Source organism: Cotesia glomerata, linkage group LG2 (assembly GCF_020080835.1).
Source record: "Cotesia glomerata isolate CgM1 linkage group LG2, MPM_Cglom_v2.3, whole genome shotgun sequence".
Taxonomy (NCBI): Eukaryota; Metazoa; Arthropoda; class Insecta; order Hymenoptera; family Braconidae; genus Cotesia; species Cotesia glomerata.
Window position 1 is genome coordinate 21410501 of NC_058159.1, and position 18350 is coordinate 21428850.

The 18350-nt window shown below is 36.3% G+C and overlaps 2 protein-coding genes across 2 annotated transcripts; both read left to right on the forward strand.

Annotated features, from left to right (window-relative positions):
• Nucleotides 1–10475: 10475 nt before the first annotated feature.
• On the forward strand, nucleotides 10476–18227 carry LOC123259370. The gene is made up of 5 exons (XM_044719822.1): nucleotides 10476–10524; nucleotides 16922–17187; nucleotides 17224–17317; nucleotides 17718–17879; nucleotides 17950–18227. The coding sequence occupies exons 3-5, from the start codon at nucleotides 17231–17233 to the stop codon at nucleotides 18187–18189; spliced, it is 489 nt and encodes a 162-aa protein (XP_044575757.1). The 5' UTR covers nucleotides 10476–10524; nucleotides 16922–17187; nucleotides 17224–17230; the 3' UTR covers nucleotides 18190–18227.
• Nucleotides 10999–16227, forward strand: LOC123259069. The gene is made up of 2 exons (XM_044719334.1): nucleotides 10999–12468; nucleotides 12610–16227. Exons 1-2 carry the CDS (start codon nucleotides 10999–11001, stop codon nucleotides 16225–16227), a joined length of 5088 nt encoding a protein of 1695 aa, XP_044575269.1.
• Nucleotides 18228–18350: the final 123 nt, after the last annotated feature.

Below are 18350 nucleotides of genomic sequence, written 5' to 3' on the forward strand. Positions count from 1 at the left end.
CCGAACTGAACAAAAGAACGCTCTCTGAAACAATGACAATTGAGCTTTTATAGACAAAGAGTTAAAGTTCTTCAAAAATCCGCCACGGCCAAATGTCGCTGCTCTCCCGCTTAATTACTACCATGCAACCTAACTTGGTCGGGGAAAGCACGCGACAAGCGAAGAGTGAGTGAAACAATAGCGTTAAGCTGATGCGTAAAATTTGACACCGATAATCTAAGAAGTTTGTTTACTTTTCCATTTTGCTTACTTTTCCAATCGACGGCATCGAATCACAAAAAAATATATAAATTGGAAAGTGACAGAGATTAAGTTATTAGTAATTTAATTGATACTTATGAACTCGAATTTACTTCTCGAGTATACTTATATTGTTAATAATTAATAATATTTCTAATTTTTCGTTTGAATTTACGTCTATTCTCACTTACTTTTCAATGCAATGCAGTCAAATATTGAAAATAAGCTTATCTCTATACGCATGCATGAAAATATATAAAAATTCTGTTGTGAAGACAGAATTTTTATAGACAAAAAATTGAGATAAAAACTACCAGTTATTTAAAAAAAAAAAAAATTGAGTTGATTTTTGCTATAAAAAAAACGGCTCGCACATGCACTAAAAATGAAAATAACAAAACAAGTGATGTAGTCGTTTAAAGTTGGAGGTAAGAACAATAGATTCTGTGAGTATCAGATTTTTATCGCGCAGTCAACAAGCTCGTTTCATAACCTGAAAATTGGAATTTTTTTTAATTTCAAAACTTCGAGCAAAGTTTTCTTCTATGAAGAGTGGGCAGCTCAAGTCAACTTGTGGCTGAATTTTTAATATGATATATATACTTAATTCCCGCGGAGCATGAGTTTTTAATTATCAACAGTTAAGACGCTAGAGTTGATTGAAATTCACGAAAAATGACTAAAAAACACTCATTTTCAGCACGCTGCTTATATTTAAAGGACTCGTCCGAGCCAATTATCTTCATTTTTCCTTAAACTACTATCTTTCCCACTGTGAATTCCATCTTGATCATGCAGATAGCTTCAAACAGAAAAATTTCACAGTAAAAGTTAATAAGCCTTAAAAATATCGATTTTTAAAATTCTTTATTTAAATAGGCGAAAACACGCGCTTGTAAAAATCAAACTCGTGTAAATTTTGTTCTTTGGGACCCTAGAGAAGAGTTTCTCAAAGTTACACCAAAATCTAAAATGAGACGGCAACAATTTTTTTTTTTTTTTGAGACGATTTCATATGGAATGACTCAGAAGAAAAATTCCATGTAGTCAAGCTGATTCGGTGCATCTCAAAATACGATACCATCAACTGGAGCAAAGAGTATGCTCTCTTTAATTGCAATTGTTAAAGGGAAAAATTTAATTTAAATAATTAGATAATTATGATTAATAATTAGTTTAAAGCTTCATTGTATTCAACATTTTTTTTTGAAAATCTTAGATTTTTTGAAAATTATGTTTTTTAAAAATTTTTTGTAAGATTAAAATTTTTTTTTTGAAATTTGAATTTTATTGAAAATTTTGATTTCTTTGGGAATTTCAAATTTTTTTTGAAAAATTTGGCGTTGAAACTTGTGTTAGACAAACAAAAATTTAAATATACATTCAATCTGAATTTAATCCCGATTTTTTGTGTACTACACTGCGCTACAACTGATTTTCGTTTATTCAGAAATGCATTCACGCTAACGCAAATTTTTAATTTTTTAAATATTTTATACTAGCTTAGATAGTAGCTATTATTATTACTGATGGTAACTGTAACCATCAGGTTATATTAGGAATTACGATTTTGATAATAGTAGTAACTAGTTAAAATAATAATAGCTATTATTACTGATTACCATCATAATAGTAGTAGTTACCATCAGGATGGTAACTACTACAATTCAGATGGTTTACATAATTATTTAAATAATATTTACTACTATCGAATTCAGTTAATAGATTTTATCATAACTAGATAGTAAACTCTACTATAAAATTTTCTCCGTGTACAGATAGTTTTGAGCATTAGCCATTGGCACTGAAACATTTCCTTTTCATAATTTATATACATTAGCTCCACCTGTTTTTGGATATTGAAATTTAAAAATTCATTTTTAAAAAAAAAATTTTTAACTTCCCGTTTTGAAAATTAAACATTGATAATTTTAAAAAGTAGGAAGTTATAGATTTCGGTCCGATTTTGAAAAAGCGAATTTTCATCAGATCTTCACGTTTTGAAGTCCTAAGAAGCTATTCCGACTATTTTCGGTTGAACATCCGGCTGTGTGTGTGTGTGTGTGTGTGTGTGTGTGTGTGTGTGTGTGTGTGTGTGTGTGTATGTATGTATATATGTAAATAAAATTTTGTGGTACGAAATCTTTTAGAACGAATCAATCGATCAAGATGAGCGATACAGCGTTCGAAAGTGTTCATTGAGACTGCGAGCTGATTAGATTTCGAAGTCAATCGGTCGTTTAAGGGGTTAGGGGTAGGCAGAATTTTCAAAAAATCGATTTTTTTTTTCATTTTCTTTTTTTTTTTCCGTCTCAAAAACAAAAATTTTTTCAAAATATTAGAGAAGTTGACCTCAAAAAGTGGCCGATTTGGTATGGAATGCTCCACATATAGTACGAAGCAATTAACTATGATAAATTTATAAAAATTATTCTTTAATACTTTTTATGATTAGTGGTTAAATTTAGCGACTAAAAATTTTAGTATAATAAGTATGCTAAAGGATTTATAATGGTAGCATTTGGAAAATATTCTTAAGGTTGATTTATATCAATATGTCCTAAAATAACTACTTTCACAGAAATTATTTTTTTTTCGTTATTCTAAGAAACTTTCAAAAACAAAGAAAATAGTATGATATAGTAGGTTGAAAAAAAAGATATAAAAGCACGTTTGTATACACTGCGAAGGCCGTTTCAATGTAAAAGAAGATATTGAAAATTATTTTCGATTTAATATAACGAAATCATCTTTTCAATCAAAGGTCGACAGATGACCGCAAAGTTTTTAGTATCAGTTGAAAGTTCCCGACGACTTTTAAATTAAATATTAATTCTCACCCATTCAGAGAAAATGGTACCGTTTAGAAAATGGCTGAAATTATAGAAATTTCATCACTTGATCAATCATCACAGTATTTAGTGATTATGATTATAAATATTACGAAAAAAATTCAGCCTATAGTAATATATAACAATTTCACTTTTTTCATAATATAAGAATTTTAACATAAGAAAGCTTTAACGTATTTTTATCTAAAAAGGAGGAATGGGGTATTTTTAGATGCAATTACATCAATGGCACCCAAGTCGTTAATAACTACATCATTAGTAATTTACATTCGTTAGTGAACTGTGAAGTATATATTAACAATCAAAGCTGTTTTCAAATCTTTTCAGATTGTGTAAAAAAAATCCCAAAAAATTTACAATATCATTAAAATTGTTGATAAAACCGTTGATAATGCACTTGCATTCAATAATAAAAGCTCATGGATGAAATTCTTGCCATAAAAATTTTTCAATTCGTGAGTAAAAAACATATATGATTGAAAAATCAATTTTACAGATCAGGGTTGTAAATAATACATTGAAAAAAATAAGTAAATTAGCACTAGAATTACATTTTCCTTTTTTTTTTTATTTTTTAATAAAAAAAAATGAACAAAAAATAATTTTTCAATTCATAAATCTATATATATATATATATATATATATATATATATATATATATATATATATATATATATATATATATATATATATATATATATATATATATAAGAGATTTCCACCTATATATTGACTCATCACGATATCTGTGGAACCATAAGGCATAGAGACTTGAAATTTGGTAGGAATATTCCTTTCGCCGAGTAGAGGTCAGCTAAGAACGGATTTTACGGAATTCCACCCACAAGGGGGGTCGCGGGGGCGTTGACAATGGAAAATTCCCATTTTTAAACTATAGCTTCTATCGACTCCAAATTTGGTAGGAATCTCCTACTAATGATGTAGAAATGATCTAAGAGCGGATTTTATGACAATCTACTCCCAATATGGATTGAGAGAGAGGGCGTTAACAATGAAAATTTAAAATTTCTGAGCTATAGCTCCTATAGAATCCTAATTTTGTATGAATTTTCTGTAAGTGATGTAAAAATAATTAATGAACGAATTTTACGATATCCTATCCACAGGGGGTTGCGGGGGTGGGTCTTAACAATGAAAATTTCAAATTTCCGAGCTGTAGTTCCTATAAGATCCAAATTTGATAAGAATCTGCTATATGCCATAAGTTGAAACTGAGGAAACGAAAGTATTTACCAGCGTTATAGATTGAAATATAGTTAACTATAAAGTTAGAATACCAAAATGAAATCTTCTATATACATAAGAGACTTTCTGTAGATATAGTCACTCATCACGATATCTCTGGAACTATAAGACCTAGAAACTTGAAATTTAGTAGAAATATTCTTTTTGCCGAGTAGAGGTCAGCTAAGAACGGATTTTACGAAATTCCACCTACAAGGGGGGTTGCGGGGGCGTTAACAATGAAAAATTCCCGTTTTTAAACTATAGCTCCTATCTACTCCAAATTTGGTAGGAATCTTCTGTAAGAGATGCAGAAATAATCTATACACAAATATAACGATATCTCACCCCAGAGAGAATTGCGGGCGTGGGTACTAACAATGAAAATTTTTAATTTTCAAGCTATAGCTCTTACAGACTTAAAATTTTGTAGGAATCTTCTGTAAGTGATGTAAAAATAATTTATAAACGAATTTTACGATATCCTACCCCACAGGGGGTTGCGGGGGTGGGTCTTAACAATGAAAATTTCAAATTTCCGAGCTGTAGTTCCTACAGACTCCAATTGGGTAGAAATTTTTTCTAAAAGATGTAGAAATAATATACGAACGATTTTTAAGATACCTCATAGGAGTTTGCGGGGGTGGGTGTTAACAATTAAAATTTTTAATTTCCAAGCTATAGCTCCTATGAACTCGAAATTTAGTAGGTCTTCTATATGTGATATAGAAATGATCTAAGAATGGATTTTACAACGAATCAACTCCAATAATGATCGTGGGGGTGGGTGTTAACAATAAAAAATCTTAATTTTCAAAATATAGCATCGTAAAACTCTAAATTTGGTAGGAATCGTTTATTTCTCATGTAGAGATCACCTCAAAATAGATTTCAATAAAGTCTACTTTCAATAGGAATTGCGGAGGTGGGTGTTAAAATCTAAAATTTTCATTTTCAAACTGTAACTTCTACAGACTTTAAATTCGGTGAGAATCTTCGTGTATGATGTCCAGTTCAGCTAAGAATGAATTTTATCAAATTCCAACTCCAAAAGCGATTACGGGGGCGTTGATAATGAAAATTTCCCGTTTGTAAAATACAGCTCTTATATACTCCAAATTCGGTAAGAATCTTCTATGTGTGATGTAGAAATAATCTAAGAGCGGATTTTACGACAAATCACCCCCAATAAGGATTGCGGGGGTGGGTGTTGACAAAAAAAATTAGGAAAACGGTTGACCCTAAAAACCATCCCTGCAACTTCGCGCTACCTCCATACCTAAGTGCTCAACAATTCACTTATTTTTAAAGCTCTTCGAGCTCAAAAATATAATTTTTGTGTAATTTTGAGCTCTCCGAGCTCAAATAAATCGCTGTTCTGTGCTTTTGAGCTCTTTGAGCTCAAAAGACTAATGGAAGTTTTATAGAACACTATTTTTTGAATTTTCAAACCACAATAACTTTTGAATTAATTCACCGATTTTCTCACGGTTTACGGCATTCAACGCAGTTTTTTGAGTTCTTTGAAAAATCTTTAAGCGTAAACTGGTCAGACTAAAAATCTCATAGAAATTCTGAAAAAAACATTTTCCCAATTTTTTTCGACAACGATATATCACGAACAAATCAACCGATTTTGACCGGGCTGGTGGCAATCGACGTGATTTTTTAAGGTTAAGAGCTGATTAGTTTTTGGAATTGATCGGTTCAGCCGTTTAAAAGATATTTCAAAAAAACGAATTTTTAGAAATTTTATTTTTGAGATTTCTCAAAATCGATCGACTCAAATTCTGTAAATTAGCATCAGAATTCTAGGGGCAAAGGAACTCTTCAGAACGCCGCTTATTTCGATCGAATCGGATGATCCGTTCAAAAGTTATGAGAGATTTACACACACACACACACACACACACACACACACACACACACACACACACACACACACACACACATACACATTTGGGGAAGCTTCCTAGGACCCCAAAACGTCAACATCCGTTGTAAACTCGATTTTCGAAAAACGGGGTGTAACCAATAATTTCCCAACTTTTAAAAATTTTTAATTTTCTTAGCGGGAAGCTAAAAAATCTTAATTTCCAAAATATAGCTTTTAAAAACTGTAAATTTGATAGGAATCTTTTATTTGTCATGTAGAGATCACCTCAAAACGGGTTTCGATAAATTATACTTCGGACAGGGATTGCGGGGGTGGGTGTTAGAATTTAAAATTTCCATTTCCAAACTGTAACTTCTACAAACTCGAAATTAGGTAGGAATCTTTCATTTTTCATGAGGAGATCATCTCAAAAAAGATTCCAAAAAATTCTACTTTCGCAAAGGATTGCGGGGGTGGGTGTTAAAATCTAAAATTTTAATTTCCAAACTGTAACTTCTGCAGATTCTAAATTTGGTAGGAATCTTCGTGTACGATATCAAGTTCAGCTGAGAATAAATTTTCTCGAATTCTAACCCCAAAAGGTATTGTGAGGGCGTTAACAATGAAAATTTCTGATTTCCAATCGATAGTTTTTATGGACTCGAAGTTTCGTTGGAACCTTTTATTTATAATGTAGAAATCATCTCGAATAGGATCTTACGAAATTCTTCCCTCACATAAGAGTGCGGGAGTGATAATTGTCATAAAATCTATATTCTTCAAATAAAGTTTCTACAAATATAAAATTTGATAGAATCTCAAGAGAAACAGGCAAATACCGGGATGGCCTTCAAGGTCAACAGATTTGAATATTTTTGTTTCTTAATAGTGACATTTTCTTACAACAATCGTCTCTTTGGCAGCGGCAAACAAGTCATTGTAACGTTTCCAAAATTTAATATTACATGTAGCTATTCAGTCAACGGACTAAGAATTTTACATATATTTTATTTTAGCTGATCACATAACCGATGAATTGTTTTTATTACGGGACCGCGAAAATGTAACAGATTAAAAGCATTGCATTCTCTAAACACATCAGATATAGAAAAGAAATTTGGCTACTCATTTTAAGAAAATTTGTAAAAAACAAGTACAAATAATTTTCTATGTATAATTGATGTTAAGAAGGAAATTTTAATTAACCGCGAAATTCGTTGCAATTTAAGCTAGGCAGATTTCAACTTCACTTATGAGACCTGCAATTACTTCAACTAAAGCTATCAGTGCTCATTTCAAATTTTTTTCTTCGTGTCAATTAATATTCATTTTCGGAAGAAAGCCACGGGAATGTTATAGTGATTGCACATTGAAAATTACAATGAATTTTAGCTAGAATAATCACATGGATAAAAGATACAGGCCAATTTGATGGAATTTGAAATCTGTGCAAGTCGAAACAATATTCAAATTAAATTTCAAGTCTAGGTCTAAAAATACAATTCTATCAAGCGCCCAGCGGAGCGGGCGGGTAACAGCTAGTCCATAATAAGATTAAAAATAGAAAAACTATTTTTAAGTCGCAATTACTGATCAGTAATCTCGAGATAGTGAATGATTTTTTTTTATTTTATTTAATCCCGAATGAAGAATTAAAAAATTGAATAAAAATTTTCAATCCCAATTCTTGAGACATAAAATAATTTTTTATTTCGTGTTAAAGATTGAGAAATTCAGTCATCATCGTCAAAATTAAATAACTTTCTCATTATTAATTCCAACATTGTAAGCTAAAAAGAATTTTTTTATTTTTAATTCAAAATTTTCGGATTAGGAAATTCACGGCTCTTATGGTAAGTTTATAATTATTGCTAGGGAGTATTATGTAAATAAGTTTTTATTTTCAAAGTTATGAAGATACTTTGCCATGGTATTATCTAGTTAGTAGAATGTTCCATGGTATTATCTAGTTAGTAGAATGTTCCATGGTATTATCGAGTTTAAGGGTTATTCTACTTTGGATGCATGAAAATAAAGCTATTTTTATTAATTCATTTTTAAGGCTTGTATAAAACTGTAAAGTTATGCAAATAAAACATCATAATAATAATTCATTTTTAATAATATTGTTGTGTATATTGATGTAAAACTTGATAAGCTCAACAAAAACATTTATTAACGACAAAAAAAATAAAAAATTTATTGATTTTAACCCCTTTTTCAGTATGAAAATGCCAGATAAACAGGTGTCCTCAAAAAAAATAGGTAAGTATGCAATGTTGAAAAAATCTCAGAAACTTCTGGACCGATCCTTATGAAATTTTCTCAGATTTTTTCAACAGCGCGGGCCTATCTACTTTTTGATAACTCCTGTTTAATTGTCGTTTTACACAATTATGTCAAGAAACATAACACTATTCTTAAAAAAAATTAATAAAAATAGCGTTATTTTTCATGCATTCAAAACAGAATAACCCTTGAATGGAATAGGAACAGGATATTTTGTCATGATTTCTGTACTGATAGAAGGATTTCTTAGTATTTAAGAAATCATTTTTTAAACATCATTTCTTAGTATTTAAGAAATATATATATTTCTTAATATTTAAGAAATATTTCTTAAATACAAAAAAATATTTTTTAAATACTAAGAAATGATTTCTTAAATACAAAAAAATCTTCTTAAATGTTAAGAAATCCTTCTATCAGTGTGTCTTTCTTATTAATGCATTTCGTAAAATTTGTGCGTATCGATGTATCGTAAGTTGAATAACTTTTCAATTTTTTTTTTAAATCACCCGAAAAATTATATGATACTTCTTATTTCCATGGCATGGACTTCTCAATTTGATGGGATGTGTTTTATTTATCATGTTAAGAGTAAGAATAATTTATTATTATTATTATTATTATTATTATTATTATTATTATTATTATTATTATTATTATAAAGTTTAATATGACTTGGGCCCAGAATTCGTTACTAATAAAGAACTTAAGCTGAACTTGTTATCATCTGCTATCGAATTCTGCAAAATGATAAAATTTCTAATAATTCTACAAATAATTTACCAATAAACTCTACGGTAATTGCAGCAAGTTATGAATTGAAGAAATCATTATTCTATTATTTACACGAGGATCTGTGAGTATCGTTGAAGGTCTGGTACTATTAATTAATTTGTTTCTCGTCCTCAAAGGATACTATTAGTTTTGTATATCACAAATTATTGAAGCTCATAAATAATTGAACTATTTTTATTTATCAATTCTATTATTATTTACTGTCAATATTTCCTTTAGTAAGTGAAATAGAAATACAGAAATTCAATTTTGAAATTCGCATGATTTCATAGTTTAAATAAACCATAGAATTCATCAACACCACGTCAATTCAAATTTTTTTTGCAAATAAATTTTTGCAGGCGAGTTACATACAATACAATACTTTTTGTTATTATTGTTCAGGAAATTTATTTTAATCTTTCAACTCACGTTATGAACGATGTTCATTGAAGTTATACATCCCTTTGCTCAATCAACACATCATTTAGCGATTATGAATAAAGTTTTTAAAACAATACTACGTAAATATACAGAACAGCTCCACTTATTGTGCAAAATACAGTACAATTAATATTGAAAAAAAAAAAATTCGAATCTTCTTTTACCCGTACAGGAACTGTCAAAGTTGAAAGACAGGGCCTCGCTTGGGTAAGCATTGGGAACTCAGCTTCGGCGCACCTACATTGGCCTATTCTTGAATCAAGACGGGGTATTTAATCTTGGTCAACCCAATGATTACCAGCAGCTTTTAATTTTTAATAGCAGCTTTGTTTGGGCACTTCCAGCCAAGAGATATCTCCACAGCAGCCAGAAAAAATTATAAAAATTCTATGAAAATCAAATACGAACGTCTCAACCCAAAATATCTCAGGAAATGCCTAAACACAGCTCCTGTTAAAAGCGGAACTCAAAACTTCAACTTTAAAAAGTTCTTCACGGAAATTGAATTTTGGCACATCTTAATATATATTGAGACAAATTTTTTTTTAAATACCAAAAAATTTTTCGGGTAGCTAGTTTTAGGCTGGAAAACGCGAGACAATTTGCATTGTCTCATTATTAAATAATAATCGTTGGTTACTAGATATTAATTATTAAGTAATAGAATTTTAAACAGTACATATTTATCGTTTCGCGAATATTTGTTAGCGAATGCTGAAATTAACCATTTGTAAATTAACAGAAGCAATTGCATGTCGTCAAAATTGATATGGTATTAAAAAAATTAAAATATAATAATTTACAGTTGAATTTTTAATATATTAATATATCAATATATTGATAATTTTAAACATTAAAACTTACTATAAAATATCTCGGGATATCCTAACCCTATAGACGGGTGCGGATATCATGGTTGAGTGCCGACCGGGCGCGTCCCCGGGTGGCGGATAGGGGGGCTGTGGGCCTGTTTGGAGAAACCTGGACCCCTTACAACAGAGGACAGGGATCTCTAATCAGATCCCGGCCAGCAGAGGCCGAAGGAAGCACAACCAGTGTAAAACCTGGCTTTGGGCGACCCCGACCCTGCCGCGGACCAACTCCCCCAAGCTAAGGTGGGAGCCATCGTGCCGATGGCTGTATGGTACTAGGGTTATAGTGCCGCAAACGATGCCCTTGGGGCAACAGGCGCAACCCCATTGTATTTATGCGCCTTTCGCTGGCATGCCAGGCTCTGTTAGCGGTGACCTTTAGTTCCTGGAGACTCGTGGGACCAAAATGGATAACACAGTAAAAAACCCCAACGGACTGGGGGACTCTGCGGAGAACCCCAGTCCTTCCATGAAAATGGACATCGTGGAGGAGGCACAGGGCTCAGCAAATGCCGGGCACAGTGACTCCTCCAAAGATATCATGAAGGAGGCACAGGGCTCGACAAATGCCGGGCACAGTGACTCCTCCAAAGATGATGGAAGGAAGAGGAACCGCAGTGGTGCTACAAAGAGACGGGCCCGAAGAGCCAAACTGGCCCTAGGGACCCAGGCTCTGGAGCAAAACTGCGGGACTACTCCTCCCACCATCTCCGTGGCCAAAGTGGAGGAGGACCCCAAGGGAAAAAGCAATAAAAGGCCTAGACCCGAGGGGAACACTCCACCAGAGGCTAAGAGTTTGGCCAAAAAGGGCAAGATAGCCCACAGGTCGAGCGGCTTCAGTGACGCCGTACGGGCGAGCAGGAAGGTGGCAATAACACCTTCTGGCTACCCTGAGGTGCTACTGAGCCAAGAGACCAGCGACCTGGTAACGCAGGCACTCGTTGGAGCGCTGGATGCTGTCCCCACAGGACAAGCAGTCCCGTGCTTCGAGGGATGCCGGTGGGAACAGGGAGTGCTGTGGGTGACTTGCGCCGACGAAGACTCCAAAAAGTGGGTCCTAAGGACAGTCCCAGCTCTCAGGGCTAGGGAGGGTCTCGTTCTCCAAGTGTTGGAGAGGGAGGCTCTTCCTTGGCTCAGGAAGCTGACGGCGGTCCTGGGAACCAACGAAGAGAGCGGAGTGATTATGAGAAGACTCGCTCGCCAAAACCCTGGACTCAACACTGAATTGTGGAGAATCTGGGACAGACGAACGGTCGGCAAGACCGTTCACCTGGTTCTGGGGGTGGACCAGAAGTCACTGGCGACACTCTCGGGGTGCAATTACTCACCCCACTTCGGATTGGGTAGGGCTCGCTTTTACGAGGCCCAATCCAAATCCGGAGGGGGGAAAGAGAGTGCTGCCGGGGCTACTGAGCCCACACCCAAAACCGAGCCTCCCAAGGGAGGACTGTCGACGGGAGAGGTCGAGCCGGCCAAGGCTTCGAATGCCAAGGGCGGCTCGATCCCTCCAGAGGGACGAAGGACTTCGGTCGCTGCCACCCCGCTGGAGAGCCGAGAGGCCTCCCGTGGAGAGGCACAAGCGACGAAACCGGGTCCTTCTTCCCTAACGACGATGCAAGGCATAGGGTCCCTTCTGAAGCCTGCGCGTCTCCTAATTAGGAGTGCCTCCGAAGAAGATGGAACGATCCCCGAGGGACGTTCCAGCTCCAGAGGAAGGCCCACTAAAGCGGAGACGCTAGCTAAAGAAGGGGCCAAAGGGCTTAAGCTGGGTAAGCAATCTACCCTTGCTCAGGCCCTAGCCAAATGGGAGAAAGGGTCCGGCACATTGAAGGAACCAAACACCCAAGGCAAGAGAGATGAAGATGGACATGAAAATGTCCCCATCCCCCTTGACACACCTTAACTCCAACCTTCCCCCACATTCCCACCTCCCTCTTCCCGCAAATTCGCGAAGACCGTCAGCAATGCAGTAACTACAGCTGCAAGGCAGACGACGTTTTCGCAAATTAACTTACAGCACTGCAAAGCGGCCTCTGCTTTACTTAGCAGAGACCTAGCAGTGAGGCACACAGATGTATCCCTGATACAAGAACCCTGGACGTACAAAGGGCAAGTATTAGGGATAGAACTGAAAGGTGGCAGTCTGGTCTATGGTGAATCAGAGCAGGGGCCTAGGGCCTGTATCTTCATAAACAGGAAGCATACAGCGCTCAAGTTGCACCAGTTCTGCACCAGAGACCTGGCTGTTGCCTCAATAAAAATTCCCATAGGAGAAACTAAGGCGGATATCATAATAGGATCTGCCTATCTCCCCTATGAAGATACGACGGTGCCCACTGAGGAGGTCATTAAACTGGTGGAGCACTGCAAAGTCAATGATCTGCCACTCATTGTGGGGTGTGACGCAAACGCACATCACATAGTGTGGGGCAGCTCAGACATTAATAGAAGAGGCTCAGCATTGCTGGAGTACCTCTCAACCACAGGCTTGGAAATCCTGAATGAAGGATCCAAACCTACCTTTGTCACTTCTCGAAGGCAAGAAGTGATCGATTTAACGCTGGGCTCTCGAAGGATAGCACAGGAAATCAGAGGCTGGGAAGTCAGCAAAGAGGATTCTCTTTCTGACCACAGACAGATAAACTTTTTAGTGAGAGGCAACAATAGCAATGGAACTCGGGACACTTATAGGAACCCCAAATCTGCGGACTGGCTCAAATATAAAAAAGAGCTAAGAAACAGATTGGGGAGACCTGTAAGAGGACTGAGGAACGTGCCAAGGATTGAGCAAGTGGCCGAACACTTGCAACAAGCCATTGTTCAGTCCTATGAGATTGCCTGCCCACTAAAAGTTAGGAAAAGCAGCAAACGGGTGACATGGTGGAATGCAAAGCTGAATAAGCTTCGCACCCTGTCCAGAAAGTTGCTGAATAAGGCCATCAAGACAAAAACGGACCAAGACTGGGCAGACTATAAAGCTGCCCAAAAACTGTATAAAAAACATATCAAGGTCTCAAAACTAGACGCCTGGAGGAGATTCTGCGGAGAGCTGGAGGACTTACCACTGGTGGCCCGCCTACGCAGAATCTTTACTTCAGGACCTAAAACAAAACTCGGTGTCCTCACCCTACAAGATGGTAGAGTGACTGAAAACAACGAGGAAACATTAGCGCACCTCTGCGAGGTTCATTTTCCTGGCTCGGAACTCATGGAACTGGAACAGGAAGAAGCCTCAGAGAATGCGATAATAAAAGCAGTCACGAAACGAGGAGACTGGAGCACAGCCGTCAGAGTGATAACACCTGATAGAATAAGGTGGGCAATTGGAAACTTTGAAAGGTTCAAGAGCCCAGGGGTGGATGGGATCTTCCCGGCTCTCCTGCAGGAGGGAAGAGAAATCCTCATCAAACACCTAACTAGACTTTTTAGGGCCTGCCTGGCCCTAAGCTACATACCGAAGGCTTGGCGTGAGGTCAGGGTTATACCAAAACATGGCAAAAGCAGCTATGACCTGGCCAAGTCCTTCAGACCTATTAGCCTAACATCGTTTCTCCTCAAGACATTGGAAAGACTGGTGGATAGGCACATAAGAGATAATGCACTAAACGACACGCCGGTGCATTATACACAGCACGCATACCAGGCAGGCAGATCCGTCGAAACGGCCCTACATGATGTGGTTACCTACATTGAAAGGGCCTTTCGAGGGAAGGAATCGGTCCTGGGAGTGTTTATAGATATAGAAGGGGCGTTTGACAATACCCCCTTCGAATCAATATGCGAGGCTACAGAGCTCTTCGGGGTAGAGAAATCTATCACCGGTTGGGCTCATTTTATGCTTCGCACAAGAATAGTGACTGCCGGACTCAGTGACACTAGAGTCCGGGCCCGTGTGAGAAGGGGCTGCCCACAAGGTGGGGTTACCTCCCCTCTCATGTGGATCCTGGTCATCAATGAGCTCCTAGTGGCACTAGAAAACCTAGGAGTATATGCTGTAGGCTACGCCGATGACGTCGCACTGATGATTAAAGGCTCAAGCCCGACGGAGATGAGATGGAGAACACAACGTGCTCTAGATCTCATACAGAAATGGTGCATAGGAAAATCTCTAAGGGTTAACCCCAACAAAACAGAGGTGGTACTCTTCACCAAAAGAAGGAAGCTGAAAATTACGGCTCCCTCTATCTTTGGCATGGAGCTTAAATTTTCAAAGGAGGTACGCTACTTAGGCGTAACTCTAGACAGTAAGCTCACATGGAGAAGCCATATCGAGAAGCAGACCCAAAAAGCAACTGCCACTTTCTGGGCATGCAGAAGAATATTTGGCATAACATGGGGCCTGAAACCAAGACTGATCAAGTGGATTTACACGGCGATCTTGGTTCCACAGCTCACCTTTGCCTCTGTTGTGTGGTGGCCTTCGCTTAAGAAGAACATCAACATCAAGGCATTCCTAAAAGTCTACCGACTGTCGTTGCTAGGGATAACTGGGGCTCTAAGAACCACAGCTACCTTAGCAATGGGGGCGCTCCTGAACCTGGAGCCCCCGCATATCACTGCAGAAGCTCTTGCTATGAAAACAGCAATGAGATTGCTCTTTAACGGACACTGGACAAGGGCTAGGACGGGACATGCAGCCATCCTAAGGGACAGGGGACTCGACAGATTCCTAACCCAAGGAGGAGACATGAGCCCTCGAAGCTACCACTTCAGACGTCAATACAAGGTCCTTATCCCAAGTAGGCAGGAATGGGACGAGGAAAACAAGAGCATCCTGTCCCCCATAGGGCTAGTCTGGTATACGGACGGCTCAAAAACGGACAAAGGGGCAGGAGCTGGAATTTATAGCAGTGGACCGAAAACAGAAATCTCTCTGCGGCTAGGGGACACTGCTTCGGTTTTCCAGACAGAGGTATACGCGATCTGGGCCTGTGTAGAGCACATTTCTAAGCTCAACCACAGGAACAAGCACGTGTACATCTGCAGCGATAGTTGCGCTGCGCTCAGGGCACTAGAACAAACTGAAGTGTCCTCGAGACTAGTGCGAAAATGCATAGACTCCCTAAATGAATTAGCAGAGTATAACAAAGTCAAACTACTGTGGGTACCGGGCCATAGCGGGAACGCAGGAAATGACAAAGCAAATGAGCTGGCGAAAGCGGGAGCTCGTAAAAGAGACCCTGAACCAGTAATCAGCATAGCGGTGTCTTTTAGTCTCATAAAGCAACACGCTTCCCTATGGACTAATGACAAGTTTCAGGAAGTGTGGGCAGAGGCAAAAGGCATGATGCATACGAGGGCACTTTTCAAAGGACCCTCCAAGACATTAGGCTTGTCCTTGATAGGGCTCGACAAGAAGCTGCTAAGGCTAACTGTCGGGTATATCACAGGACACTGGCTAACCGGCAGGCATCTGAGACGCCTAGGCATCTCAGATCACTCGATGTGCCCCAGATGCCTATCGGAGGAGGAAACTCCTCTACATCTAATCCTCCATTGCAGAAAACTGACAACAGCCCGAAAGGACATACTAGGATTCTGCGATGGAGAGTCTATTGATATACAGGAGATTGGCGTGGGACAGTTGCTTCACTTCTTGAAGCAGACAGGCCTGGCCAATCTCCAAGCTATATAACGTAACCAACCTAGAAGGGCTGAGTACAATGGTCCAATAGGACTGAGTGCTTGGCTCAATGTCGGCTACAATATTCCCTCCCCCCCTAATTCTATTCTACTATAAAATATTACAAATAGACAGAACGATGTATAAAGTTTAAAGGAATATAAGAACTTGACTTTTGAATATTTTTAATTAATAAAAATTTGTAAAAAATAGTTCATTTTCATCGAAACACAATATTAAATAACATGAATTATATAACTAGAAAATCGAGCGCGCTTCTATCAAAATGGTTATTATCGACAATTTAATTAATTATTACAAATTTTATTCATAAATATTTAACCGTTGCTATGGTAACCGTTGCCAAAGTGGTTACCATAGCAACGAAAAAGCGACAAAAATGAAAACGTCACATCAACTTTTTAATCAATGATTAGCATCAGTTAGGTCTACATGACGCGTCAAACGGTCTAAACTTGTATTAGTGCTGCATTAAAATTTCAATAAATATATGACAATTACAAAATTCCTTTTTTATCATTTTGAACTAACAACTACCCATTTTATATAAAATAATTCAACCTATTCGTAGAATTTTACTATCTTATTTCAGAGGATTCAATTTATTCGAAATTAGGTTCTTAATACTAATTTGGTTTAACATAAAACAATTAAAATCTGAATACATTTTATAATCTATTTATAGGTGCTATTACGTCAATGCCACAAAAATCATCAATAACTATGTCATTAATACTCCACCATAATGAACAAAAATAAGTCCATGTTCTACTTAGTGTACCAATTATAATAATATGTGAGTCAATTCACGGTCGTTAACAAAAATTTAATTACCTTCTTAATTTGATAAATCTGTCATAAAATATAAATTTCAGTGGATATTATCTTATTATTTATTCGAGAGTGAACGATTGAGCACATACCAGTAATTGAAATTGTTTTGAAATATTTCCACGTGGTATAAAAAAAGAAAGAAAAAAAAATATCCCATAAAATGGATAATACCGCTGAAAGTACTACCATAGAATCCAATAATAAAGACTCATGGTTAACATTCTTTGCCGTAAAAATTTTTGAATTCGTAAGTAAAATATATACATAATCGATAAAATCATCTATGAGTTCAGGGTTGCAAATAATGCATTAAAACAGTAATTGAACTAGAACTTAAATAACATTTTTTATCGGAATGTTTAAATAAAAAAAAAAATATTTTTTTTTTTATTTTATTTATTACCTGAGTTGAGGAAAATGTACAGAGGTGTAAAATGTACAGGGGTTTAAAAATGTATTTTTAAACATGTACTACTCACCACACCTGTTAGGAAAAATACTACAGGATTAATACCCCTGTACATTTTCTTCAACTCAGGTAATAAAAAAATATATTTAAAATTTTCAGTTCAAAATTTTTTAATTAGAAAATTAACAACTTCAGCAAATATTTAGTACAGGACTATTAATACTTACAATTATTTTAGATATTGCTAGGGGGCATTCTAGGGATAAGTTTTGTTTTTCGATCTTATGAAGATGCTTTTCCATGGACTTATCTAGTTAGTGGAATAGAAATAGGATATTTTATCATAATTTCTGTTTTACTTCTTAGTGGATTTTGTAAAATTCGTGCCCATCGAAGTATGGTAAGATAAAAAACTTGTAAAATTTTCTCTTTCAATCATCCGAATAACTTATGACTTTTTACTCCTACAGCATGGACTTTTTAATTTCATTGGATTTGCTTCATTTGTCGCAGCAGGAGTCAGAGTAATTTATTATTATAAAATTCAATATGACCTTGCTGCAGAATCCTTTGCCGAAACCGGGTTCAACTTAAATTCGTTGGAAACTAAAAAATCATTCATACTAGGATTTACGAGAGGATCTATGGACATCGTTGAAGGACTAATTTTACTAACTGATTTATTTCTTGTCTTCAAAAAATATTATTAGTTATTTATAATACAAACACTGAAAGCTTATGAATAATTGAACATATTTAACATCTTTATTAGAACTGATAAGTAGATTTTTAAGTACTTGAAATTTTGTTAACCGTAAAAAGTTTTTCAGACCTTTAGAAAATAAAAAATAAACACAAAAATTCAATTTTG